This window comes from Carassius carassius, chromosome 17 (genome assembly GCF_963082965.1).
Source record: "Carassius carassius chromosome 17, fCarCar2.1, whole genome shotgun sequence".
In the NCBI taxonomy this organism is placed as follows: domain Eukaryota; kingdom Metazoa; phylum Chordata; class Actinopteri; order Cypriniformes; family Cyprinidae; genus Carassius; species Carassius carassius.
In genome coordinates this window covers 14,952,228-14,980,200 of record NC_081771.1, presented here as the reverse complement: position 1 = coordinate 14,980,200, position 27,973 = coordinate 14,952,228, and the positions used below count along the sequence as shown (strand labels likewise).

At 34.5% G+C, this 27,973-nt stretch overlaps 1 protein-coding gene across 13 annotated transcripts in view; it reads right to left on the bottom strand.

The window, feature by feature from the left end:
* The window catches only part of sgip1a (SH3GL interacting endocytic adaptor 1a), a 93,651-nt gene that overhangs the window by 28,569 nt on the left and 37,109 nt on the right, over positions 1 to 27,973 (bottom strand). For all 13 annotated transcript variants that reach the window (XM_059571023.1, XM_059571022.1, XM_059571024.1 and 10 more), the window contains 8 exons: positions 13,729 to 13,792; positions 12,861 to 12,885; positions 11,832 to 11,894; positions 11,629 to 11,686; positions 11,174 to 11,352; positions 1,552 to 1,563; positions 703 to 724; positions 448 to 529 (listed from right to left, as the gene is read on the bottom strand). In XM_059571023.1, the coding sequence (XP_059427006.1) occupies positions 448 to 529; positions 703 to 724; positions 1,552 to 1,563; positions 11,174 to 11,352; positions 11,629 to 11,686; positions 11,832 to 11,894; positions 12,861 to 12,885; positions 13,729 to 13,792 (505 nt within the window). The remainder of the gene's footprint in view (positions 1 to 447; positions 530 to 702; positions 725 to 1,551; positions 1,564 to 11,173; positions 11,353 to 11,628; positions 11,687 to 11,831; positions 11,895 to 12,860; positions 12,886 to 13,728; positions 13,793 to 27,973) is intronic.

Below are 27,973 nucleotides of genomic sequence, written 5' to 3'. Positions count from 1 at the left end.
AAATACCAAAATAGTACCATACTCAAAATAATAGCATTTGTCAAATTCACAATGACATTGCATACTGCAGTACTTGTGAATAATGAAATATTAAATGTAATATTATCTAATATATGTACCACTACATTTATCTTTAAACTGCAACATATAACCACAAAATGTAATTTACCTACACCTAAATGTCAACCTGAGTTTTAGACATTCACTTCCTGTCATATCCAGCATTTTATTTTTTACAGAATGCATTCTGAAGTCAGGCTTGGAAGATTAATTCAATCCGATCATCCAGTTTTGAAAAATACATTTCTCCATCATTTTTAATCTTTACATCTTTGTGTGCACATTTGCGTTTTATTTTATTTTTTTATTAACAAAATGAAAATAAACTTGGAAACAACAGACAAAATGACCATTTCATTTCAAGTGTGTAAGTGTGCGTATTGATACCTAGCAGGCTCAGGAAGAGGCGCAGGTGCACGAGCTGGTGCAGGCGTTGGAACAGCACGTCTCGGTCGTGCAATTTCTTCACCTGAGGTTAACAGCATGATTAAATGAACACAAATTAACTGCACCTACTCATACACATGCAAGCACACCTCTATATTCACATTTTAATTCCAGACAACTATTTAGTGTCAGATTTGAATCGACATAGACATCAAACTCATAAACCTGAGAACAAATTGCATTATGTGTACTTACCGGGATTTCTTTTTGCCAACCCCTGAAACAAACAGAAGGCCAAAACAATCATAAGACTAAAAGCTCATAACACCATATCTCTCATCAGCTGAGAAGAGTGCATTTTGGGTCAATTTAATCAAGGGAATGGTGAGACAGAATCAGACAGAGACATTGCCTTGATGCCTTTTAAATTACTGTTTCATAATGGATTCTACAGTTGACAGAAGAGCTGATTTTTTTATGATTGATTCAGGCGGTGAATAATCTTATCTGACTCACTGATGCATTAGTAATAAATAACACTGGCATCAATGTTATTACATGGGGTTCTTCATGGTGGCTGTGAATTTCAAATGGAATAACACAGCATTCGTTTTTTCAATCATCAAAATTGCATTCTTTGCACTAAAATATGAAATGATATTTAGATGAACATTCAGATTATATCATATTTAGATGAAGAACTTGCTTTAGGCAAGGCTACAAATCATTCTCCAAAGCAAGCATTGTTTTGGTCACATGGGTCTTTAGCATGAGTAAGCAATATATTTATTCACATGGGCCATTTAATTAGCTAGAAACGACCAGTTGAGTGAAAGTGAAAGTGAATGAAAGTACTACTGTTAAGAAATAGTGATGTCTATAAAGAGTAATCATTATTAATAAAAAACTGATACTGATTCTGACCTTTGCATTTCTATATTGAAATATCATTACATGGAAGTATCTTGCCTCTCTAAACATCTATTCTTTTAACAAAGGTATCTTCAAAACTCAGAAGCTCTGCTTCTGTATAACTGTTTAAACTGAATCACAAAGAGGTTCAAGCACTTGGAGAACAGAAAAATAAGGTTAAAACACACTTACCGGGCTACGTCTCTGTGACCAGCAAAAAGGAAGAGAGAAGAGACACCTGGTCAGAAAGTGATAAATCAGTAATACAGACTTCGATCAAAAACAACCTCTGTTCCTACATTTTTACCTTTATGATGTCCTTTACTAATGAGTTTTATTTAAAGCTTTTTAATTTTGAGGGAAGTCAGTGACAAAGTAAAAAAAAAAAGATTCAATAAAGAATTCAATCTGTTTATTACATAATACTATTATACAGCCAGAGAAAATATTAAGCATATTAAGCACTTTTATAATACTATTTATTGTCTTTTGTGCCCTTTTTTGAATCTTAAAAGTTCCAATTCAAAATTAAGCTTTTTTGCATTTGAATGTCATGAAGGATATTTTTAATGCAACTGTGAGGATAACATTCATATAACAATAACGATCTCATCTTATGTTAGTGCTATTATAAATAACTTGGAAATACTCGGGTTCAAGAGGCACTTTTCCAGTTTTCAGAAATTCTTGAAAATAGTATTTATGCATATATTGCTCACGTTGCACGTGCAGTGCTGCTTGTCTCAGCACTGTTTATTCTTCAGAGGATCTAAAAGCATAGAAAGTATGTACTGCTCATGTGTCATTTCAAAGAGATCACTGTATGTTAAACAAAAAAATTTTGGTCATGATACTCCTGGACCAAATTCACAGTTATAATGCAAAAAAAAAACCACATTCACTCTAGCTGTGGACATCCATTCCTGCTCACTCCAATTTAACCTCATCTCTCTTTTTTCCTTCATAGCTGGATTAAGTCCAGGAACGAGGGCCATGAGTTCAGTCTGGCTCGATAGTTCTGAGTGATTAGGCTGATGTACCAGTGGCAAAGTCTAAGCCTATAGACTGTAAGCAATGGTCACCACCAATCGAAGCCAAGAGTAGACAAGCAGAAAAACTGGCACGCAACCAAACACTTTAATGTAAGAGTTAGGCTGATGACTAAGGCTGCCCACTCATTCAAATAATAAACAGTTCAAAAATTTTGAAGTGAAACATGCATAAAGACCAGATGCAAAAGAACAAGATCAAAATTCATTGTTCATCTAAATAAACTAATGTCCAAGCACATGTGCAAATTTTAATATACTGTACAATGCTGGGTAGTAATTATTGTAATCTGGATTTCATAATCAGATTCCAGGAATAAAGTACTTGTAATTAGATAATTTTACATGTTAAAATACTCATAATCAGATTGCAGTTACTTTATTAATTATTACATGATTACGTTATTCAAACAATAACAGTACATTTCTCATAATTTTTATAGCTAATTCTAATTTATAATACTTTTTAAAAATACATTAAGAAAGTCATCTAGTAAGTTTAAAAAATTCATTTTAATGTATTTAATTATCTTTTTTTTTTTTTACATTTTATTAATAACTTACAAACTCCCTGCAGTTCCTTCACAAATCCTGGTTTGAAAAACCATACTATCTCTTTCTATTATGATTTTTATATCAATATGGTACAAGATTATCCTATTCAAACAAGATAAACATGTTAAGTTTTCAACAGTAATCTAAAAGTAATTCTAAAAGTAAAAGTAAAAAGTAGTCAAATTATATTACTTAATTCTAAGTCTCGCTGTGAAACTCAAAAATTATTTTTTTACCCTATCCATGCAGAAACAGTGGTTCCTACATATATCTACAGTATGAGCCATTTTAGTCTCAATATTAATTCACGCAAAAGACATGATGCACACATGTGTAACCAAATTCACATGCATGGAACCTAATTCACATAAAATATTCTGTAACAGACAGACAGGTAGAGAGACAGAAGAGTAAGCATGATCTACATTAGTATAGTGCTGGTAAGTGTGACACCCTGAAGTATGTACACATTTTAAGTTATTGTGATTTTTGGGAAGAAAAAGTTTTTTTTCATACACTGATTTTCAGTTTACATATATTATATATGTTAAATGTAAAAGGGAAGCTGAAACTGTCATGTGTACAGTACTGTCTATTGCTGAATGAGATCGGGACTCTTATTTTGAAAATGAGGACTCGTATATAGGAGCGGTGTTGCGCCAGCGCCCTCACAATTGCTGGGGATTATGTGCGACACAGACAGGTTTGCTCCTGTCTCCTCAATTTTTCCTGTGTTTACAGGTATGACTTTCACAATAACAAAACAACATCCACACGAGTGATTTAATTCCTATGTGTATGTCCATGTTGCGAATATATTGTTTATAAGTGTTACGGTTTTTGAAGATATTGAATATGTGTAGATCATCTGCCATTTTGTGAATGCTGTGAAATGGATTCATGTGATTTGTTCGTGAAATGCATTTAATTTGATTCATACAGGCTCCAGTTACCAGGTTATGACATTCATAATTTTTTATTCATGTTATATTTGTGTTTGTGTTAATCAGAGTTCATGTGTGACATAAATATTAACGCACTTCTCCAGACACTTTCAAACAGACTTTCCAGTGAAAACGAATGTAATGCAATTCTATTTCCTGTCAATATAGAAGGAAAAATTAATGTTAATGTAACATGATGGCAGATCTGTTCATAAGATCAGTAACTAGAACGTTAAAGGTGTATGGTTTACATATATTTCTCTGGTTCTTAGGCCTTACATGTTCAGTCATGTGTTGACTTTATGCTCATCAGATACATTGTGACTTTTCTGAGTAGATTTAAAAGAGCAAAGTGGAAAGCTCAAATGTATGTTTTTTTGTTTTTGTTGTGGGAAAAATAGGAAAAATGGAAAGATAAACTGAGCATTGTTTTGATGAGAAAAAGAATGACATTTGTGCATTAATGAGAATAGAAAGAATTATACTTTATTGAATAACAATGTAAAAAAAATACATTTAATAAACAATTGCTGGGGATTATGTGTGACACAGACACGTTTGCGTCTGTCTCCTCAATTTTTCCTGTGTTTACAGGGACTTTCTAATCTGCCAACACGGCCTTCTGTACGGGGCGTGTAACATAAGCATGCTCAAACATATTACAGAGGAATCTGAGAGGAATGACATGGCAGAAATGTCTAAACACATATCACAGTATGATGTAACACTGTGCAAATCCATTTTGGCAATTTATTTGGTGTCAGCCACAGATATTGCCTCCAGCACACAATATATCTCAGTTAATAAGCAGATCACCGAAATGTGGCAACAGATCAAGATCTCAGTGAGTGACCTGAATGAACATCTTTAGTTGTAATTTAAATGAACGCTGCTAAAAAAATATTAAGAACAAAAACCACATTTAAGAAATATTTCAGCCAAAAAATGTAATTTTGATATGTTGTTCCAAACCCATATGACTTTAATGTTTCTGTTGAGCACATGGAAGTATATTCCCTGAAAAGGTTTTGGGTCTCTAAGAATTATTGAATGTTTTTGAACGATGTCTCTTATGCTCACTAAGACATTTATTTAATCTAATATACAGAACTATTATAACAATATAAAAATACAGCAATATTGTGAAATATCATTATAATTTAAAACAACTATTTTCTATCTTAATATATTTTAAGCTGTAATTTATTCAGGTGATTGCAAAGCAAAATGTTAAGCAGCTATTATCCCAGTCTTCAATGATCCTTAAAAAAATAATCCATTATAATAATAATAATGCTGATTTTGTGTTCAAAAAATATTTATTTTGTTAGCAATGCTGAAAAGTTTTGTTGCTTAATATTTCAGTTGAAATCGTAAAACATTTTTCTGAATTCTTTAAAGAACAGCATTTATTTGAAATAGAAATCTTTTGTAACACTATAAATGCCTTCACTGTCTCTTCTTATCAATTTAATGAATTCTTGTTGAGTTAACTGTAAAAGTGAACTGAATGACACTAAGTGCTCTTTTATTGTTTTCCCCTTATACAAAATGAATGCATGGCTTGGGAAAACATATAATGTAGCATATTTATTCCATGGGAATAAATATATTAGAATTTCCAACTATTCCATAAACTATGGCTTTATGGTGTTTTTAACTAGTTTTTTGAGCTCACTCTATTATCTTAAAAAAGTTGGAAATTCTAATATATTTATACCCATGGATTTAAATAGAGGGTTTGGAACAAGATTAGGCTGAACAAATGACAAATCTTTGTTAGTTTGGGTAAACTCTTTCTTTTAAAAATCCCTCCAGCTTGCTACGCATCTACATTCTGTCACACAGCTTGGAATTAAGACTGTCGAATGATCAAACATGTTCTGAGCACATAGTGTTTCCCATGTGTAGCTTTATTAACTCTTGTTGGATGACTGCCCATGTACAAGAGGCTTAATAAAGAAGCAAACCTTATCAATAAAACATGAACACCAGCTGGAACCCAGCACCTGGCCGAGAGGTGTGCTATATAAAGAAACCCCATGCCTTTGTGTTATGTTTTTGCGCGACTATAACTCAACTGTTACAGTTATCTCTCACAGTGTTCTGGATGGCTGACTGGATTCAATATCTCTTCTCTGACTACACAGGTGAAGTACTGTAGAGAATACAACAAGGTGAATGAATTATCACTCTACTCTTATACAACGAGAGCACGATCTCTATTGCAGAGCTTCTGTTGTTCAACCTTTGCTCACACTTTCTACTGGCGAGTATTCATGGCTAATCCAACACCATCGTTACACACATATGCACAGGTTGCCATGGCACAGGATGGGCATGTGACTGATGTTTAATTCATGAGTAAGGAATGCCAGGCTTTCCAATATAGTGGACAAAGAGGATTTCAGCCATAATAAGTCCTTAAAACACGTAATTTTTCCAACGTTAAAATACAAAGAAATTACAAGCAAGACATTTCAATGAATTCCCTAAATAAATTAATCGTTAGTTACACATATTCAGTGTTGGGAAGGTTACTTTGGAAATGTAATAGGTTACAGATTACAAGTTACCCTATTTAAAATGTAATAGTAGTGTAACTTTTTTAATTACTTTAATAAAGTAATGTAACTAATTACTTTTGAGTACATTTTGATTACTTTTATAAATTTCTAATGAATGTTAATTTGCAACTGTTAATCATCTTCAACCATTTTACACCATGCAGGTTTAACCTTACAGTAGAGCTCAATACTGTCAGACTTTCATCATTCTTCATCAGCTGAATTAAGATGATCACATTTGAACACATCCACCACACAATCAGACTTTAGTAGTGGCTTTTACTTAGAGATTGATCTGAAGTTCAAAGCAGATTTAAAATCAAAAGAAATAGTTTATAGATACTGTTTTGAAACCAAATCTTTGCATAACTACAGGCATCTAACTGCATCTAACAATGGTTTGGGGCAAAATAGTTAATAAAAAAATAAAAGCATATACATCAACTCAAATACGGTTGTCTAATAAGCATGTGTCCTATTTTGTGTACTAAACTCCTGAAACATTGGTGTCTTTTTGAAACACTGCTGTCTCTTTGTATATGATATGATGATAGTTTCTCAAAACAAGTAAAAAATGCTCATGAAGTGACTGTTCTAGAGATTAATTTCCATGAGGGGCGGACTGGGAAAAAAAATAGGCTGGGAAATCTCACACTCATACACCCACAACCCATTCTGAAACATGGACAACTCTATTTTTTTTTGGACCTGACATCAAAAAGATTTGAATCCTTAGGTTGGGGGACTTGCAACGTAATTAAGAGTTCTCTCCTGAACTGCACCTTCACTTCCATTATCCACCCATCTCTCTCATGACTTTAATGCTGAAGATTTTTATTTGACTTTTACCATGTTTTGTAAGTGCAATTTTGTTTTTTTGGCAAATGAATTACCACTTGTATTTATTTTTACTACAAATTCCATAATTAAACCACGGTTAGTGCCATACCATAGGCATTAATTTTCCTAAAGGTTGTGTTTTTGTATGCACTAGCTCCCCCTAAACCTATGATAAAATATGATGATTTGTCTGCTAACTTACTACTGTAACATTACAAAAGATAATAATGACGTCGTTTATACAGTATTTTGAGTGATTGCGAGCAATGTGCTGCTGCTGCTTGACTAAGTAAACAAAGACAAAACTACATTAGCATATTTACAGATGAAACTGACCTGCACCTGAAACCCTGAACAGAAGAGTCGCTTCTCTGCTCCAGCTGTGCGCTTACATAGTTCACTCCGGTCTCTCTCTCTCGCATTGATTACTCGGAGTCTGATCCAAACCGTTCGGCGGAGGCGCAGAGAGCGCGCGAGCCCAACCATTGCCAGTCACGACTAACCGATTCATGATTTATTAGAGATTTAATTATCAAATGGCGGATTCGGAAATAATCGCTTTAGTATATTCGGCCTGCAATTATACAATAACAATATTAAAGTAGAGGGCCAAATCGTCTGCCAGGCCACCGGGAATAATCCCGGTTCTCCCGATGTCCAGTCAGCGCCTGATTTCCACAGACACGCAGAATGTGCAGGATTCATATTCAGTCTTTTTGCGGCTTAATATTCACAGACATCAGTCCATATCGGGTTTTGATTCAATTGTACTGACCTACTTTTGATTTATTCGTCCAAAATGTGGCATATTTCGTCCGCGTTATAATCCATTTTTATGACTGGATTCTACGAATGTGTTTTCCGCGTCTCGGAGATTATGGGCCATATGTCTTAGTGCAATTTGGGAAAGAAATAAACTGTATTTGGATGTGTGTAAATATTCAAATGTAATCCTCTTTGTAATCGTTACAATTTTCATAAGTAACTGTAATTTAATTACTCATTTTTTCTTAGTAACTGTAACTGATTACTGTTACATTTATTTTGTAATTAAATTACGTAACGCCGTTACATGTAACTAGTTACTCCCCAACACTGCACATATTTAATGCAAATTTTGGGATGTAATACAAGTAAAAAATTGTATGCAAAATAATATGCATTAAAAAGCATGTTTTATTCATTTATTTACATTTCCTGAATATACAGTTCTCTCCATTTATTCGAAAGGAATTAATACTACGCGAGGATGCACTAAATGCTATTTTTTATTTATTTTGTATTCAAGGAATCCTGAAAAAAAAAAAATTATTTCTATAAAAATATAAAGAAAGCGCAACTGAAAACATTTAACTCAAACTTTAAGCAGTAGTGTACTAGATGCTTATCATAAATATAATTTACATGGAATGTAATGCATGGAAACTAAACATCTTTGTGGTGCTTTCAAAGCTCTATTTGCTTGAGCATCCTGTTCAGTCCAATTAGTGACTTCCTACAGCTCAAAGATATAGTTCCTGACATAACACAACACTGCTACATAAAAAATAAAAATAAAAACGATCCACTATGGGAACATCAGATCATAACTGTCACTTTATCGTGGATTTAAAAAGCCAGGACAGGTACTATTTTATACTACACAATCCACAACATGCACAATGCAATCAGTAAGCAATCAGTTCATAAAGCTAGCTACAGCTAGAGAAACTGCACTGCTTTAGAAGTATAGTACATGTGCTCAAATTTTAAGTGGTCTACCATTCATTGAGCATACTGTGAGAGCAATTCATTAATGTGCATATTCAAATTTAACTTTGGGAATAAGAACTAATGAAAACCCCAGAAAAGATAATTACTTTGTGACAGCTAAAGACCAATCTGAGTGCCAATTCAGTTTTAAAAACAAGGCAGAACAAGAACCAACCCAGTAGGTGGTCCTGAGTTGTAGATCAGCATAAGATTGACTGAAAGCGCATTGCCGGAATTACATGTATCTGCACGCATGAATAATTTAGCCTGAAAGTTCATCATGCCTGCTCAGTCTGTAGACCTTGCGCACCATGCAGTGGAGTCATCGTTCCTAGTTTCCAAGCTGAATTATTGAGAGAGAACAGAGTGACACTTCAGTGTGAGACTCCACCTGAAACTCCTACTCACTCTGACTTCAGATAACAACAGTGAGTCACATAAGACTCATCTATGCCATATCTCATCTGAATGACCTCTGTCAGATGAACTTGAGATGACTTCACTGGGAAAAAGTTTTGAAAAGTCTGTACTTAAGTACAGATAATCTTTCTGGAATCTTTTTTAATTGCAAACACCATATGAACCAGATGTTCTCATGATCTTCTCTGTTGTGAGTTAACGAAAATTTAAATTATATCTGATGGATGCTTGGGAAATTTGTATCCTCTGTCATCTGTATTAACTGATAGTTAAAAACAGTGAAACTGTAAATATTATTGCAACTTAAATAGCTGTTTTCTATTTTAATATATTTTGAATTAATAAAAGTAGTTTATTCTTGTGATGGCACACCTGAATTTTCAGTAGACGTTCCTCATCTTCAACACCACATGATCCTTCAGAAATCTTTCTCATGCATATTTGGTGCTCAAGAAACATTTAATATCTTAGCAATGTTGAAAGCATTTGTGCTGCATAATATTTTTGTGAATTTTGTGGATTCCTCGATTAATAGAAATCTCAAAACAACAGCATTTATTTAAATTTCGAAATCCTGTGTAATATTGAAAATGACTTTACTGCCACTTTTGGCCAAATGTAATGCTTCCTTGTTGAATAAAAGAAAAATGAAATGTAATTATAATATTGTTTTGTTAAAGGAGTCTGTTCTGAGCCAGTGGAGAATGAATAGATGTGCTGCCCACCCAGATATATTCATCTCCTAAATGCTGCATATATAAGGCACACAAACATATACTTTCTTGTTCAAGCTACATCCTAAAAATTCATTTAAAAAAAGAGCTTTTATTAACAGGATGCAGCTAAGTTGACTGTTGAAGTTCAAAAATGGCAGGTAGGCGTTTTCGGACTATTAAAATGGCAGGCAGCTCCATCTGAATTGCTCACGCAGCTCTCTAGAAACAGCCTCCACAGTGTGATAGCCTCATATTAACAACACACTGCTAACAACACTCCGCATAAAACAAGCCATTTTTACTGTAAGCCAAGTCTGGCTTGTGGCTTTTGTCATCATGTGATTATGAATTGAATTGACAAGGTTAATAAAGAACCTAAAGCACTTCCTCCATATTATAAGCTTCCTTATACAGAGCAAATAAAATCTGCAACAGTGCAACAGGCTGTTTCCTCTCCTTACCTCAGAAACACAAAGTACTCTTAAATTGGCTCTCAAACATGTGCTGAGAGTAACAGTCAATGTGAAACAGAAAAGGCAGATGTGAGCTTGACCCAATCTGCTTAATCAGAATAATATGACAGCAAAAGAATTAAAGTATACATTCACTGTATGAAATACTATACAGTGGAATACTATACATCTACATTTAATGTACAAGCCTCACTCTACCATGGTATTTTCACAGTATCTTTTCATAAGGGAAGTCAAAACAAGAACAAAATACAAAACCTTTAACACAAAACATAACAGAGACAACTGCTAAGTGATATTATACATAGTGTAAGACTATGGGAAACACTGTAGTATTTTATATATTTTAATATACTTAAACTAAACAAAAGTGCAAAATGCACAGAATTGTGATTTCTGTGCGTCTCTATTTTTATATTGTGTATTATTAAAGTACAAAAAGTGACAAGAAACAGTATCATAAGCTTGGGATGCATGGGTAACATTGGCTGGACTCACCAGAGGCGAGGGAGACAGAGCTATGTTGCCTATGGAGGCTTTTAATTCATCTACCGAGGGAGCTGCAATGTTAGCGTCAGCTGGCAGCGGTCTGATTTTGATCTTAAACTTTTTGTGGTGGTCCTCCTCTTCTTCAGACTCACTAGAGGAGAAGAAGTGAGACTTTTCTTTGGGGGCTGGTGGAGAGATGTTAAGGGACCAGTTGTAAATTGCCATGATTACAACGCAAACTGAATTTTATAGAACTCAATGTAAGAAGAAAAAAGCTGAACAAAGTTTGAAAAGCTGTAGTAGGTAAAAAAAAACTGAAACATTAGAAAGCACTGAACAGATGGTATGTCCATACCTCACAGCTTTATTTTCATTCATGAAAAAATCTTATTTAAAAAAAAATATATATATATATAAGGTTAAAAAATGTAATAACGCTAATTTATGGCAAAATTAAAGGATATCTCCCTCTTCCTCATCTGGCCTGATGCTATATCCTTCTTCATCTACCTCAGGTGTGTTCTGCAAAAGAAAATAACTGAAGTCAGTCTTTATTACAGATGCAGTGGTATTTTTTGATAGTTTAAATTAAATAGCCATTAATGTGGCAGACTTGAACTGCCATGCTTTGGGGAGTATAATCAAGCTATTAAAAACATGTACTTACATATCTGTCCCAATCAATCTCCCCGTAGAAGCCATTTGGAGCCCCGTTGGTCTTTTTCTGTGACTGAGTAAATCAAAACGCAACTTCAGTAACATCACTCCGATTCACTGAATTCTAGATTAGATGAGTTTGGCCTATTTAGGGGTGCTGCTGGGGGAATCTACAGGTGCTTATTGAGTATTCAGTTCTAGCATTAAGACTTCAAGCTATAGAACTATGCTGTCTCTATGTTTTCAGTACCAATTCAGACTCTTGGGGCTCCTGTGCCATGGACATCCATCATACAGAAAATAAAGACATCATTTGAATTATTACACTTTTTTACCATGTCAGACTATTTATATTTCTAATTAGGCTTCACATTAAAAAAAATTATTAACACTTATTACAATGCCCTGCATTAAAGGTTTGATTGATTTGCGAAATAGGCCTAAACTATCCCTTTAATGCATTTGTCAAAATAACAAAAGCAGTAAAAAGAAAAATAAAGTTTTGACAATGGCAAAAATAATTATTCATAGCATATCATTTAACTTACAATATACAGTATAAAATATAAAAATAGGCCTGTCAATCTTTAAAAATTCTGAATGACATTAACAGCATTGTAGGTAAATATTTCACTTATAGATTTTTGATGATAATTGCATTTTACCATACAATACAAAAAAAAAAACTTTTGTTGAATCTCATCTGGGCTTATTTTATAGATAAATTACCCATTAAAATGTCTATATTGATCATTGCAAATGGGTGATAAATGATAAATGCATGGTATGCTAGGGTCTTTTGTGTGTGCACATGTTTGTGTTGGCTCCAATTAGCTCAGAATATATCAATAAATAATTCATCAGAAATTACAAAGAACGGATTGAATTGCATACATTAACAATGTTAAACATTTGATTAATTACATATGTTAACTTTGGCATCAACTTTGGCAGCCCTAATTAAAAACAAACATCAATTCAAATTCCAAAATAGTAAATCTGGCTCTTGAAACGATTCTGTAAGTTAAGATGCACTTACTCCACCATCTCTGTCTGGTGACCCCCTAAAAACAGGGAAAACAAAAGAAAGAGACAAAGAGAGAGAGAGAGAGAGAGGTCTTTAATACCCACTTAACATACAAGCCTCTCTTTTTTTTTCTCAACTCAAGCACAGAAGCAATTAGCCAGGCTTCGCTATGAGGCACAGAAACACCTGTGCGTTGGGTCCCAAACAGACACACGCTCTCAAAACAGGCATCATCTATAGCACTCTGAAGCAGGAGACAGGGATTCATAGTGTGCAAGCAGCAAATGCTCCATTATGTTAATGGTTTCGTGAGAGAACTCCATCAGCCTGCCTTAGGAAGCACTATTATTATAATAAGTTCATTAATCCTGTAAGGTCTGACATATGAGATAATAGTCAAACAAATCAAATTGTGTGGAATGGAAAAGTTTATTGAATCTTTAGACAAGATTTTATTCAGAGGCCCATATTAAGCTAAATATCTAATTCAGTGCAGTTACTGATATTTATATGGCCATAAAGTAAATTATAATTCTTTCAATTTATAATCTCAATGAATTTCTTTAATAAAAAATACTGGCATAAATTACATAAACATATCAGTTGTTTCTCTATATCTCCCAATTATAGATCTTAGTAAGATTATATTTAAAAGCTCTGTATTTTTATTGTGAAGGACAAAAAAAGATGTATTGACACAAGACACAATTACTATTACCTGAAGGGGGACGATTTTACTTGCTAAAAAGTATCAGACATTGAAAACCGAAGACACCGTTTTTTAAGCAAGATTTTGATCGTTACAAATTGTAATTATATCAAGTTCATACAGCAGGCTTTATAGGTTTTGAATTCTGGTATATAAATTAATAAAACTTACGTAGAGTCAGTGTCCTTTTCTTTCTTCCGTATCCCGAAGGCCTTCCTGGTGCGTTTTTTCAATCCTGTGGTGTGGGGAGATATTGTTAGTTGTCTGATTTGATATGGCTCAAAAATACACAGTTAAGCCACAGACACATGGCATCTGCTAAGTTTACAAATGTGCTTTAACTGTGGATGTGTGTACCTGTGTGCCTGTGTGTGTGAATGTTTATAAAGAGAGAATGTTGAAACGGCTCATGTCCAAAGTCCTTTGACATTTCAGATCAAAGAATGAACTGAATCCATTATTGAATCACACTGCTGACTGCTGATACAAAATTGATTTCAGCATCACCAACAAGAAAGAATTTGGATTAAACACATTTATCAAGATAGATAGAAAGACAGACAGACATATATATATATAGATAGACAGATATATAGAAAGACAGACATATAGACAGACAGTCAGACAGACAGATAGATAGACAGATAGATAGACTACATAGGCTACACTTCACTCCATAAAGTATACACTGATTCTTATTAAAGCAACTGCATTAGAGTTCTACAGTCAAAAAGCAGTGAGGGATTTCCCTCTTTGTGTTTTGTTAATATTAAAGGGAAAATTAACATTTTGTCATTGTTTTAAACCTAAATGAGTGTCTTTCTTCTTTTGAACATAAAAGTCATTTTAAAGAATTTGGTTAACCAAACAGTTGCTGGTTCCCACTGACTTCCATAGTATTTTATTTCCTACTATCAAAGTCAATAGGGACCAGCAAATGTTTGGTTAACCACATTCTTAAAAATATCTTCTTTCGTGTTCAGCACAAGAAAAGAAAATTAATACAGGTTTGGGACAACATGAGAGTGAGTGAACAATGACAGAATTGTTATTTTTGGGTGAACAATCCCTTTAAATGGCAAACGGCAGCACATTAGTATAATTCGACTGCTGTCACTTTAAGACCTGCACAGATCATTTATGCATATAACACACAGGCACGCATTGGTTTTCCTCTCAACTCTTTACTTTCACTTTAGTCATAACCAGCAGTGTTTTAATGTAAACCTTGTGTGTTTTTGACAGTAATTGTGCAATCAAACTGAAAGATAACTTAGTCCAGTATTCAGCTGCTGTTTGACAGGCTTTTTAGTGTGCCCACATTTCAGGTGTACATGCTCAGAAAAAGCACAGAACAATGTGTGAATTAAATGTTTAACCACCAAGGCTTTAAAGCCTAATTTAACTTAATTTTGTGATTGCGAACAAGTGCAGTTTCCTGTGAGTTAACATTTGATTTGAATGTACTGTATACCGTGTCGTACAGTATATTGAGACCGAGGCGTCAGAACTGCAACTGATACAATACTATGATTTTCTATAAAAGCAGATTATGGAGGCATTTTATTCTTCCATGATCAAAAATGGTGATATCACACACTCCTACAATGGAGTAAAATTAATCATGGTCCCCATATAATTTAAATAGTGAAAACATCAATATCAACAAACTCAATTTACACTAAATACTCATATAGTTATTTGGATATGAGAACATGATTGTGCAGCTATGTGGACTGCGTGGCTTTGAGTCAGGTATCGATCCAGTCAAGCCTCTGCAGCGAGAGGGAGCTCCAATATGGCGGATGGCATTATTGATCTTTACTAAATATTTCCTAACACGTCCACAGGCTCAAGTGCTGCTGTCTGGTCTGGCTGAGAGCGAGAAGAGAGAGAGTCTATTAGAGAAAATTCCCAGACATTGCCTTAACGCGTCTACTTTTTCTTTGCCTTACATGTTCCACTGTTCTTGACACATTTCTTCTAAGTAGATATTGTTTTGTCTAATTAAAAAGCATGTCAATCAATAATGTAACTAAGAAGAAGCAATTGTTAAGGAAGTTCACAGTAGCGAGGACGAAGTGGAAAAGGGGAAAACAGACAAAATTTAACAACAGGAAACTAGCCTTTCTTATTTGGAGCTGTGCATGTAATGAAATTTATGTAATATACTTCATTTATAAATACAAATCTCCAGAGGTAAAAGTGTTAGAGATTGATGTGAAAACAGAAGCTGACAGCCTTATTTGCAGATCTGCTCTGTAAAAAGGGAATAAAACAGGTCAAGGCAGGACTTGAAAATGGACTTGATCCAGGGCTTTCGAACACCTGACTGTTGAATGAGCTTTTAAAGACAGGCTTTTTATCCATTTAGGCAAGACTCCTTTTAATTGTGCCACAACTGCTATCCACTGTTATGTTTGTGTCTTGTGTTTCTAATTTCAATACATTATTCTTCTAAAGATTTGGTGCTAGAATTAGGGATGTTCTATTTGGTTATTTTCTAACCGACAATCGTTAACCAATTATTAACTGTTAACCGACAAAATTATTTAAAATTATAATTGAATTAAATTAGAAAGGATAAGTGTTTGTGACCCGTTAAAAAAAAAAAAAAAAAAAAATTTCCCAGGGATTTATTTTATATGTGCAAAAAGCAGCAAACAATAGAACATGAGGATACACATGGTCTTCATATCACATAACGCACCTGCAGCGCTTCTGCGGAGAAAAACATAATAAAGCTAGGCTATATATAGCAGATAATTTGGCCTATATATTTTTACTTGAGTAATAAATTATGAAAATGAATGAAAAGAGCAGAGTTTCGGTTCATTTTTTGTGCTTTGCAAAAGGAAACAGACGGCAAAAAGCGGCATCCTATTTTTCTTTAGGCTTATTTTAAACGCACAAAGATTTGTTTTTATTGTGAATGTACACAAATAAAGGCAAACCGTTTACAATTCCGATTATCTTTATGACTAAAAGGAGAAGTTGCTCCCACTGTTAGAAGCGAAAAAATCAAGTGATTGCTACTTTGACAATGCAGTCTATGGAATGATATTGCGGACTTTATTCAAAAGGCATTGCAAATTGTATTTGCAATTGCGTTTTCAATTTGTGGACGCATAAAATGTGACATAATCCAAACGCAAATGCAAATCACGCATTACCGTTTTCATTTTCGATTAAGTGAACGCACAGTGTCTGCCAAATTTAAAATGGAAATGCAAAGTCCGTTTGCAATAGTGTTTCCCATATCTTAGGAGCTATGAGCCTGTCATATTTAAATAGCAATATTAATGACCACATTTGCCTTTTCACTCTCTCTGCACTGTGCATGTAAACTGCCAAAACTCAAATGGAATCGCAATACCTTTTGCATTTGAATTTCCAACGTCTACACGGAAACCTGTCAATCAAGTGACAGGGGTGGGGCCGTTTTATTGGGCGTGTTTGCATTGGGAAGTGACGATCGTACTAAAATGTAATATGTTTTTACTAGGGTAAGTATGAGTTAACGATAGTGTTTATAATTAAGCCACAGTAGCCTCAAATGTACAGTTGTCTTAGACGAATTCTCCTTGATTCAGCAGCTGCACGGTGTACAGCAGAGAGTCCTGTCTTGAATCTAGAGATCTGGTGCTACTTCAGTGTAGCTTGGTAGCTCAGTGGTTAGTGACTGTCATCTCTCATGGCATACAGTCTTTTAGCACGTGTTCGAAACCCGGGCCGACACAGACGTTCTTTATTTTTTTGTTTATCCTACTAACTTCAGCCGCCAAACGGGCGATCATACAGTGAGGAAAATTGCAGTAGTCAAGGCGAGCTGACATGTTATCAAGTACGCTGCTGTTTGCAGAATTACCGGACCTGCGTCCTCGCAGACATCACACCCCCAAGTCGAATGCACAAAGTCTGAACTACTGAGGATGCAAGTCCGAAATCAGCGGCTGAAGTTAGTAGGATAAACAAAAAAATAAAGAACGTCTGTGTCTGCCCGGGTTTCGAACACGCGCTAAAAGACTGTATGCCGTGAGAGATGACAGTCACTAACCACTGAGCTACCAAGCTACACTGAAGTAGTATCAGATCTCTAGATTCAAGACAGGACTCTCGGCTGTACATCATGCAACTGCTGAATCAAGGAGAATTCGTCTAAGACAACTGTACATTTGTGGCTACTGTGGCTTAATTATAAACACTATCGTTAACTCATATTTACCCTAGTAAAAACATATTACATTTTAGTACGATCGTCACTTCCCAATGCAAACACGCCCAATAAAACGGCCCCACCCCTGTCACTTGATTGACAGGTTTCCGTGTAGACGTTGGAAATTCAAATGCAAAAGGTATTGCGATCCATTTGAGTTTTGGCAGTTTACATGCACAGTGCAGAGAGAGTGAAAAGGCAAATGTGGTAATTAATATTGCTATTTAAATATGACAGGCTCATAGCTCCTAAGATATGGGAAACACAATTGCAAACAGTCTTTGCATTTCCATTTTAAATTTGGCAGACACTGTGCGTTCACTTAATCGAAAATGAAAACGGTAATGCGCGATTTGCATTTGCGTTTGGATTATGTCACATTTTATGCGTCCACAAATTGAAAACGCAATTGCAAATACAATTTGCAATGCCTTTTGAATAAAGTCCGCAATATCATTCCATAGCAGTCTGTTCATTATCATAATAAAATAGTCAAACATATGGAAAAAGACCCACACTGCTCTGTTTAAATATGTAATAAAATCTGTGCTGTTAAGTGTTATCACCATACCGCCATGATGTTATGAAAAACATTTTATTTTACGTGGATATTGGAAAGCGAGGGAAGTAGGCCTAGATTATAATAAATAATAATTTGGCATTCAAATAGGCCTACGTTCCGAATATCAACACATTTGATTTTGTGTTGAATGAGAGACCCAACGATGGTTTCAGTTTTGTTTTCGCCTAAATGAATTTGTTTTGGCTTGTCATTTGTGTTGCTATAAATAGGCTACTTTTTATTCTTGTTCTTTTTTAAATAGGCTACTGTTAATTGAAAGGATTTGTTTTGGAGGGAGGGGAACTAAAACAGAATAGCATTGTTAACAGTGTTTATTATAATGTTTGTAAACATTGAGTTTCGGCATTAGGACTATTTCTGAATGAAATAATACAATTTGACTTATTAATAGGCTATGCGACTTGTTTTTTTTTTTCTCTACAAAACAATTTTTTTAAACGTGTAGCGTAGCCTATTTTAACAATGCAGCATACCTTTTTAAATATATTGATAAATTACTGAAAAAAAAAAATGACTTTTTAAACTGTTTAACTGATTGTATTAATCAGTCAAAAATCTTAATGGTCGGTTAACGGTTAACCGATTAGCATGAACATCCCTAGCAAGAATAAAAAGAAATTGCATTATAAATGCTTATATTAATGTTTATTTGGTCACCCTATTTTTCGGTCCAATTCTCACTATTAGCAAACTATTACATAGAACTTTTGCCTCAATAAACTACTAATTTGCTGCTTAATAATGATTAGTAGGTAGTTGTTAAGTTTAGGTTTTTGGTAGGATTAGGGATGTAGAATATAGTTATGCAGAATATGTGCTTTATAATTACTAATAAACAGCTAATATTTTATTAATAGGCATGCTAACAAGCAACTAGGTAATATTGAGAATTGGTCCCAATACTAAAGTGTTGCCCTTTATTTTATTATCTAAATAATTTGAATATAGATAAAATATTTATCATTATATTTCAGCATTTATAAACTATAATTTAAATAATTCAAAAATATTTCTTTGTCCAAGGTTCCACTCAATAGAAATGATCAACTAATGATATTCTCTTTATACTGTTTGTATCTTCTAGATTACCTGAAAATTTATCACTGGTAGGTGTCAACTCCTTTTTAAACAATTTGTCCCTTGCAGTACAATTCTGATATGAATCAGTCTTAGACATTTTTTTTTTGCATTTAGCGTTATGATTGCATTAAGTGGACTATTACATAATACAGATCTATTGTATGGTATATGGATCTTTATAATGCTACAGAAACAATCTATCAGTTTTGCCTTTCAGGGTGGATAGGCTACTAATATGTTTATATTCAAGGAGCTCTTGAAACTAATTTGATGCTTTTAAGATTTTACTTAATTAGTAGTTAGTTTGTTTACACTATTTTAGACAGAAAATAACTGATCTGCTATGAACAATATACTTAAGGGATGTAATTCAGTATACAACAGGTGGTAATGCAAGTCTCTTCAGCCTGGATGCAAGATTTCCTGGCACATAAAAGGGACTAAATTTGATGTAAACAGATCCCACCCTTACAAAAGACTGTAGAGGTACCATAATACAATGGTGGCATGAAATGACAGCAACATGATACTTTGAAATATGTCACTAAATGCTTAGCAGCTTATTGTACCATTGTACTTCGCAAAACATACTAGTTTTTGGTATTTTGTTGTTAAAGTCAAAAGAGTAGCTTTTAAAGAGCACTGCTGCGTCATCATTGGTACACATGGATTGAGCACTTTTAGGCTTTAAATTTGAACACTGACATCACAATTTCACCTATGTCCATATACTGGCAAACACAAAAGCAACAACAGTATATCATTACAGTTTGGGATGCATTTGAACAAGCTGCTAAACCAGATTACAGTCTCTGCAAACACAAACCCCAGCGTGGTCACGCTTTCCATTTAAACTAAGCCCCATGAGATGGTTTAAGTCCATTTTTTTTGATAAGAGGGATTTCTAAACACAGCATAACACTAATTAATGGCTATGAAAATAATAGTCTGCATATGTAGGCATCATGACAGAAGTGGTAATGTGATTACCAGTAGCTACTGTAACTCATGGAGTGAAGGCCAAAGAAAATGACAGCGCTAACCATCCAGGGAAACCACTTAAGCAAACAGGAAAAGAGAAGATGATAAGTGAAAGTAAAGATATATAGTATTTACGGCTTTAGAGACTGCAGAGAAAAACAGCAGTGGTTAAAAGCAACAAAGATTAATTGTCAAAGAAAATGTTGGCGAGACTGTAGGTGCCACAGAGCAGGTAATCATCTGTGACATCAGTCCAACTCATGTTTCAAAAAGATTAGTATTCTTCTTTTGGCTATTATAGCCAAGAAAGTTTTTCAAGAGCTGTAAATGCCAATATTCCATCACAAAGAACTTATGTCCATGTTCCCAAGTACAGATGACATCATGTGAAAGCATACAATATAGTATATAATACAATACAATAGTATGCAATATATTAAAGGCGCAATATGTAATTTTTCTGCTTTAAAAATAGCAGATATCACTATATCTATGTTATATAAATTTTTTTGTTGTGTACTTACATTATCCCGACAGTTTCCACGAACTTTAAAATCCGGAGAAAATTATAGTTTAATTAGAATTTTGTCGCCCGTCTATGGCGTCATATAAACTTTGACCCCTCTAGTTTATCTAACTTCCTGCAGAACCGCCAAATACAAAGGTGAACAGAAGCAAAGACGAGACGAAGAAGAAAAAGTAGTAGCTAGCCTTGATCGAGACTATTATATTTTATATTTATATTGTTTATATTCGTATTTATACCTCAATCAATAACTTAGTTATGGATCATGATTATGCTTTGCCTGCACGTTCTGTGAAGCGCAAACGTACGGGTGAAATAAATGACCTGAGAAGGTTTTGGGACGAAGAAGAAACGAGACACGGGTAAATATTGGAGTTGCATTTCCAAGATAGAGAGAGCTTCGTGACAAGCTGAAACTACAGAGAGATGCTTGCATTCTAATAAACAGGTATGCATCCATTCAGCTTACTAACGTTATATCTATCCGTATATTTTGTGAAACGAGGATGTCTTGTGTAAAACGCAGACGGACTAGCTCTCATGTAGAGCATAATGTAAATCTACATGTGTTCTATATCTAGCTGGATAAAGTAGCTTCAAATGCAGTTCACTATCTTGTTTGATATCATAGTATAAACGTAGCCTAATTATAATTATTAACGAAAGGCAACCGTGTTTTTTTAACATATATTACTTAGGGCTGGGATAAACGATTATTTTTTAAACGATTAATCTAGCGATTATTTTTTCGATGCATCGATTAATCTAACGATTAATACAGGTCGATAAAAACAGGTCGACGAATCGATGCGCATATTTTGCGTCGACGTATTTTTTGTGTCGACGTCATCGATGACCTCGACGCGTTGTCCCAGCCCTAATATTACTACTAGCTAGGTGGAATATTGATTTGATAGGGGTCTGATAATTCATATATCTCTCCGTTCGAAAATACGTGATTGTCAAAATACTAAGGCCGGTGACACACTGGCTGCGTGGCGTCTCTGCTGTGTGCAAGAAGCGTGGCGCGCTGCTGCTGCTGTAGGTGACATAGAGGGAGACCGCTGACAGACCAGGCTCTTTTCTTCATTACAACAATATCTATACTTCATGTTGAACATAAATATAAAGCCTACTGATAAAGGACACCGTCAACAGTATTGACGGCAAAATAGACTTATGTTTGACAGGTGCAATATTTGAAAATCGATAATTATTTATTTATTTTTTAAATTACATTTGTATCTGAATTTATGTCAACCTATAGACTTTCAAACATCAAAATGTCATGAATTAATATGTATTTGTGTACAAAATTACATATAAACATATTTTCCTATTATATTTTGCCTGGAAACGCTTCCAACACGCGTGCGTGTTGCGTGAAAAATAGGCGTCGGTTCTATTTCTAGCATGCACACGTTTTCTGCGCGGCTGGAGCCGGGCCTGAGACACGCGTCTCACGCAGGCAGTCTGCAAGTTCTAACCTATTAACATGGGAGCCGAATTAAAAACTGACACGCCACGCAGCTGAGACGCTTACGCCACGCATCCAGTGTGTCACCGGCCTCAGTTAAAATGAATGAGGAATGTGGGGAGCGACAGAGCGCGTGTTCCAATGAACAACAACTCCCATGAGCCTATGCTCTTTCCCGACGTCATCAAAGTACGTCTCATGTTATTATTTTGATTGAGTGACCCCTGGTGGCCAAAAATTCCATACTGCACGTTTAAAGACAGTAATACTGTGAAATATTATTACAATTAAAAAAACAGTTTTTTATTTTAATAAATGTTCAAATGTAATTTATTTTTTTGACGGCAAAGCTGAATTTTCAGCACTTTATTTCAGCACTTAATTTATTTTTTTGACGGCAAAGCTGAATTTTCAGCACTTTATTTCAGCACTTAATTTATTTTTTTGACGGCAAAGCTGAATTTTCAGCAGCCATTACTCGAGTCTTCAGTGTCATGTGATCCTTCAGAAATCATCCTAATATGCTGATTTAGTGGCCAATACTTATTATTATCAATTTTGAAAACAGTTTCAGATACTTAATTTTTTTGTGCAATCCCTGATAAACTACTATTCAAAAGTTAGAATAAAGAAATGAACACTGATTCAGGATACATTAATTTAGTTGAAAGTTGCAGTTAAGACATGTATAATGTTACAAAATATTTTAAACACTGTTCTGTCTTTATTTGTCATCATCCTGAACTTTTCATCACCATGTGCCACGGTTTCCACAAAAATATTAAGCAGCAAAACCTGTAGTCAACATTCATAATAATATAATAAAATAATAATCATTCTGCTGTGCTATCACAGGAAAAAAGTACATTTTATATATACACATACATTCTATATAATGTAATTACAGTCTTGGTGAGTATTAGAGACATCTTTTAAAAAAAAAACATTGAAAAATTTAATATGTGTGTGTGTGTGTGTGTGTGTGTGTGTGTGTGTGTGTGTGTGTGTGTGTGTGTGTGTGTGTGTGTGTATATATATATATATATATATATATATATATATATATATATATATATATATATATATATATATAAGAAAAGGAATAAGCATTCAGCATACATTAGGATGAGAGTGGTGGGAGGGTGTTCATCATGGTCATTTCATGACATGATCATAAATACATAGTATTATCATATTACCTCAACAGTACAAAATAACATGGTATTATAATACTACTTTTTAATAAGTGAGTGCACTTATTTATTAACAAATGGACCATTGAGCTTGTCGGGTGTTTACACCTGTTCCTGTAGCTCAATTGGTAGAGCATTGCGCTTATCAAGCGTAAGGTTGGGGGTTTGATTCCTCGGGAACACATGATAGGTAAAAAATTGATAGCCTGAATGCACTGTAAGCCGATTTGGATAAAAGCGTCTGCTAAATGCATACATTTAATTTAATTTAATTTAATTTACACATACTTTACAGCTTAAGTATTTGTCTCTAGACTTGTATTAACTTCATTTATCACACCAGAATAATAATAAAAATACAAATAAATACAGATACAAGGTAAAAAAAAAAACAAATTTTAAGCACCAATATACAATGTACTTCAGTTCCACTCCAGGAATTTGCACTCAACATACTGTAAAATTGCACAAATTAACAGAAAGCCAAGGGCTCTTATCGTCTATTCTGTCATTTCACCTAAAATGTCCTCTTCCTCTACAAAATGTAAACCAAAAGCCTATTCCCTTCATTGGGTCCAGGTGGCTTCACCGTACGCCATGTACTCAAAAGACCAACACACACACTCACAAACTCTCATCCACACAGAAGCAGATAAATGACTGCACATACTCAAAAGACACACTCGGCTTGAAATCCCACCCCCCCCCAGAGGAAAACGTCCACCACAGGGGAAACTGGGTCAGGAGAAGAACGGCATGTGCTCATCACTAAGACAAAGACAAAGTAAACGATCAGACAAAGTCTGTTTTGGAAAAAAAAAGGTATTTTGGAAAACCCAGAAAGATTATACTAAGGGGACATGATCCAGTTGTGACACTGAGAAAATCACCCAACATGAAAATTCTGTCATCATTTATTTACCCTCATATCATTCCAAACCTGAATGTTCTTCTGTAGAACAAAATGGAGATGTTTAGGAGAATGTTCATGCTGCTCTCTATTATAAAACCACAAAAGCATCATAAAATATGACTAGAACATATGACTTCTGTGTTATATTTCAAGTCTTCTGATGTCATAAAGCTTAAAATGTTCACTTTAATTGTACAGAACAGAGCAGACTAGGTATTCTACCAAATAACTCATTTTGCATTTAACAGAAGAAATACAACAAACCCTTTTTTACATTTCCAGGTTTCTCAGAAGCGCACGTTTTCATAGCAAGGCAAACTTCTTGTAAAGAAAACTACAATTTGGAAAATATAATTATCTAAAAAATATAAATTTATAAATCTTTTTACATGTTCATCTGATCTAGGAGCGAAAAAATTAATCTACAATTCTATGACTTCTCAAAAGAGGCTTGATTATGATATTTAAAAAAAATTGATTATGGTAGGCAGAAAAGAAAAAGATTTACATTTTGTCTTCACTCCTTTAACTGTATTATTAGAAACACTCACATACTGCAGCAATTTTAACTAGTTTTCAAAAAATTCAATGCTAAGGTAATATATCACAAAGAGTCTTATAAATGTAGATTACATAAAAAAAATTATAATAGAACATGTTTTGCTAGATGTTAATAGCTATGAAAATGCATCATCGCAGTCGGTGAAAAGGGTTCATACAATAAATGACACTGTGAAATGAATGAATTTGAATGATATTCTCTATTACAGAACAGTGAAACCACTGTCATCCAAGGGTCAAGGGCAGAAAGAATCCGAAATATCTTCCCCTTCATTAAAATGTCTACAGCAGTCTCCAAACGGTTGTATTATCACACTACCTATCACCAACAAGAGCATTCCCATCATAAACATAACTCATAAACCATCTTCATTTTCAGAGGAAGGCCATTAAATGAGGCAAGGTCCAGTTCCTACTGGTATTCAGCAGGGGATAAAGAGGAAAAAACAAGAGAAACTAAAATAAATCTGTTGGGTGGTTTAATTCAGAGGTAGCATGGCAGATTGATTTAGACAGGGATTAATGCTTAACAGTCAGTTAATCTGGAAAGAGTTGAGCCATCACACCCACAGAAGAGATCAGAGAGTGCAAGAAATAATCTTAAACTCTCTCTGTAATGATCCGCACAGCTACAATGACCCCAACTTGATCTCCTTCATCACACAGTGCTGATCTTAATCTGAGAATATTCATTAACAAGTCTGAAGACAGATGGCTAAATTTATAAACAGATCAGCTAGAAAATGTTTCTCATCAGGGCACGTTTTATTTGCATTTATTCTAAACCAAAAACACCTTGGAACACCTTTTGATTACTTCAACGAAAATATCTGAAAGCATAAAGAACTGGAAGAAAGCTAAATATTTTGTTCCCTGATATTACTAATAGCTCATAGCAACTTGTCCTTTGCCAGCATAGAGAAAACTATTACCCAGCGGCTCTCCCTATTAAGCTGTTGAAGATGGAGTAAATGGGCTTGCCAAGTCTGCCTCTAGACTCACTGCCATAACATGCATTATGCATTTTTCCACTAACAAACATAGATACATGATTGATGGGACTGTGTTAATTTCTTTGTTATATTTCTTTGTTTCTTTGTTCTTGAATTTAATAGACTTTACTGTCACTTTTGATAAATTTAACACATCTTTGATAAATAAAAAAAAAATTGTACTGACACCAAACTTTTGAACTGTTTAAAAATAAATAAATACATAAATCTCAGAACATAACAAACAATCACTAAAAATGCCCGTTCATGCCAATGATTCAGCAAACTGAATGTTAGCTTCAGCCGGTGTCACTCATGCAACCACATACTTAGTCATGTCATGACTTAAACACAGTGCCGAATAATTTAAACATCATTTTAAAATTACTATTTCAACAATTTAAAAAGAAACAGAAGTATGGGGTAAACAAGACTGAGATTTCCCTGGAGACGGTCAAGGAAGCACTCAACATTTCAGATCTCACGCTATCTGAAAACCTCTTCACTTTGCTTTATGAATAGTTTTACTGGGATGCTGGAATGATAATGTTTTAGCTGGTTTCCTTCACTTGCTGTCAAGCACAATCCCCAGTCACGTTGCATGGATGCACTATGACTAACAAACACCTAAACCTTGCCAACTCATTTAGTAAAAAGGACAGTGGAGGCCGTTTTTCCATTGTTATGGAAATACATCAACAGTCACGCAGAATAATTTAGTGTTTACTAAACGAACGGTAAACACTCGCTGCATCTGCGCATGTAAAATAAGATTTGTTCCTACAAAAGAGGATCATGACATCTCACTTGTATGATTATCTTGTAATATAATGGATTAATGGCAATTCTAAAGCAGAGATTAGATCAATTAAAAAAAAGTCTTGTGACATTAATTATACTCTTACAGCAAAAATAGCTGTTAAATTTAATTCATGTTAACAGTGCCAAACATCCTGTCTACTAACAAGCTATCAGGATATCCTTCAAAGGGTGGTTGGCGGAAAAAATACGGCTTTCTTAAATTCTACCAAGATATATAATAAAGTCAATGACGTTTAACACCTATCTGCCTTATTTCATATATTCCTGAACAGCATCCATAAATGTCAGGTTTACTTGCCTACTAGAAGAAACTTTCATTTAATAAAAATGGACTTAAGATCAACCGTGAATTCATATTAGACTGCATAATAGTATACAGCCATATCTTTAGGAAGAGGAATTGCAATAGTGCTATGACACTGTATCTTACGCTCCGGGCTGGTTACAGCTAGTTGCAGGATCTAGCCTTCAGTTATCTCCATTGTTTCCTTGAGCAACCTGCTCCAGTACAGGTGACTGTCCAAAAAATAAGAAAAAAATAAGCTGCAATGACCACTTTATGATTTCAAATTCATAAGCATAGGTTAGAATTTCAGTCTAAGAGCTAATAAAGTGAAATGTAACAAGAATTTAGGAATGGTTAGCTGATATTTCACAAATAGCTTGTAGTTGATTAACTCTGTAAACTACAAGTGGTACAAAGACACTGCATTGCTCTGGAGCAATTGTGTTAAATCACACCAGATCTGGTGGAGGTCTGGGCTCTCTGTGTAAGACTAGAGAGGGGAACCACAGCTCTCGTGCCAACGTGTGTGACATGTGCCAAGTCCTTGAGCTGCCTGCCAGTGAAACAACCAGCCAAGTGGCTTTGTCCAAGTGTCTGAGCGCAATGAATGCTGATGGCAATCAATCGTAAGATTGGTTAAAAAAAAAAAAAAAAACTGTAGCAGGTGATAATCGAGAAAAAGTTGTATGTCACAGTGTTAGAGAGCAACTAAAATTAGCAATGCTACCAACTGAACTATATTATTTAGTAATTCTTGTGTTTTTTTTATTTGTTTTTTAGCTCTGT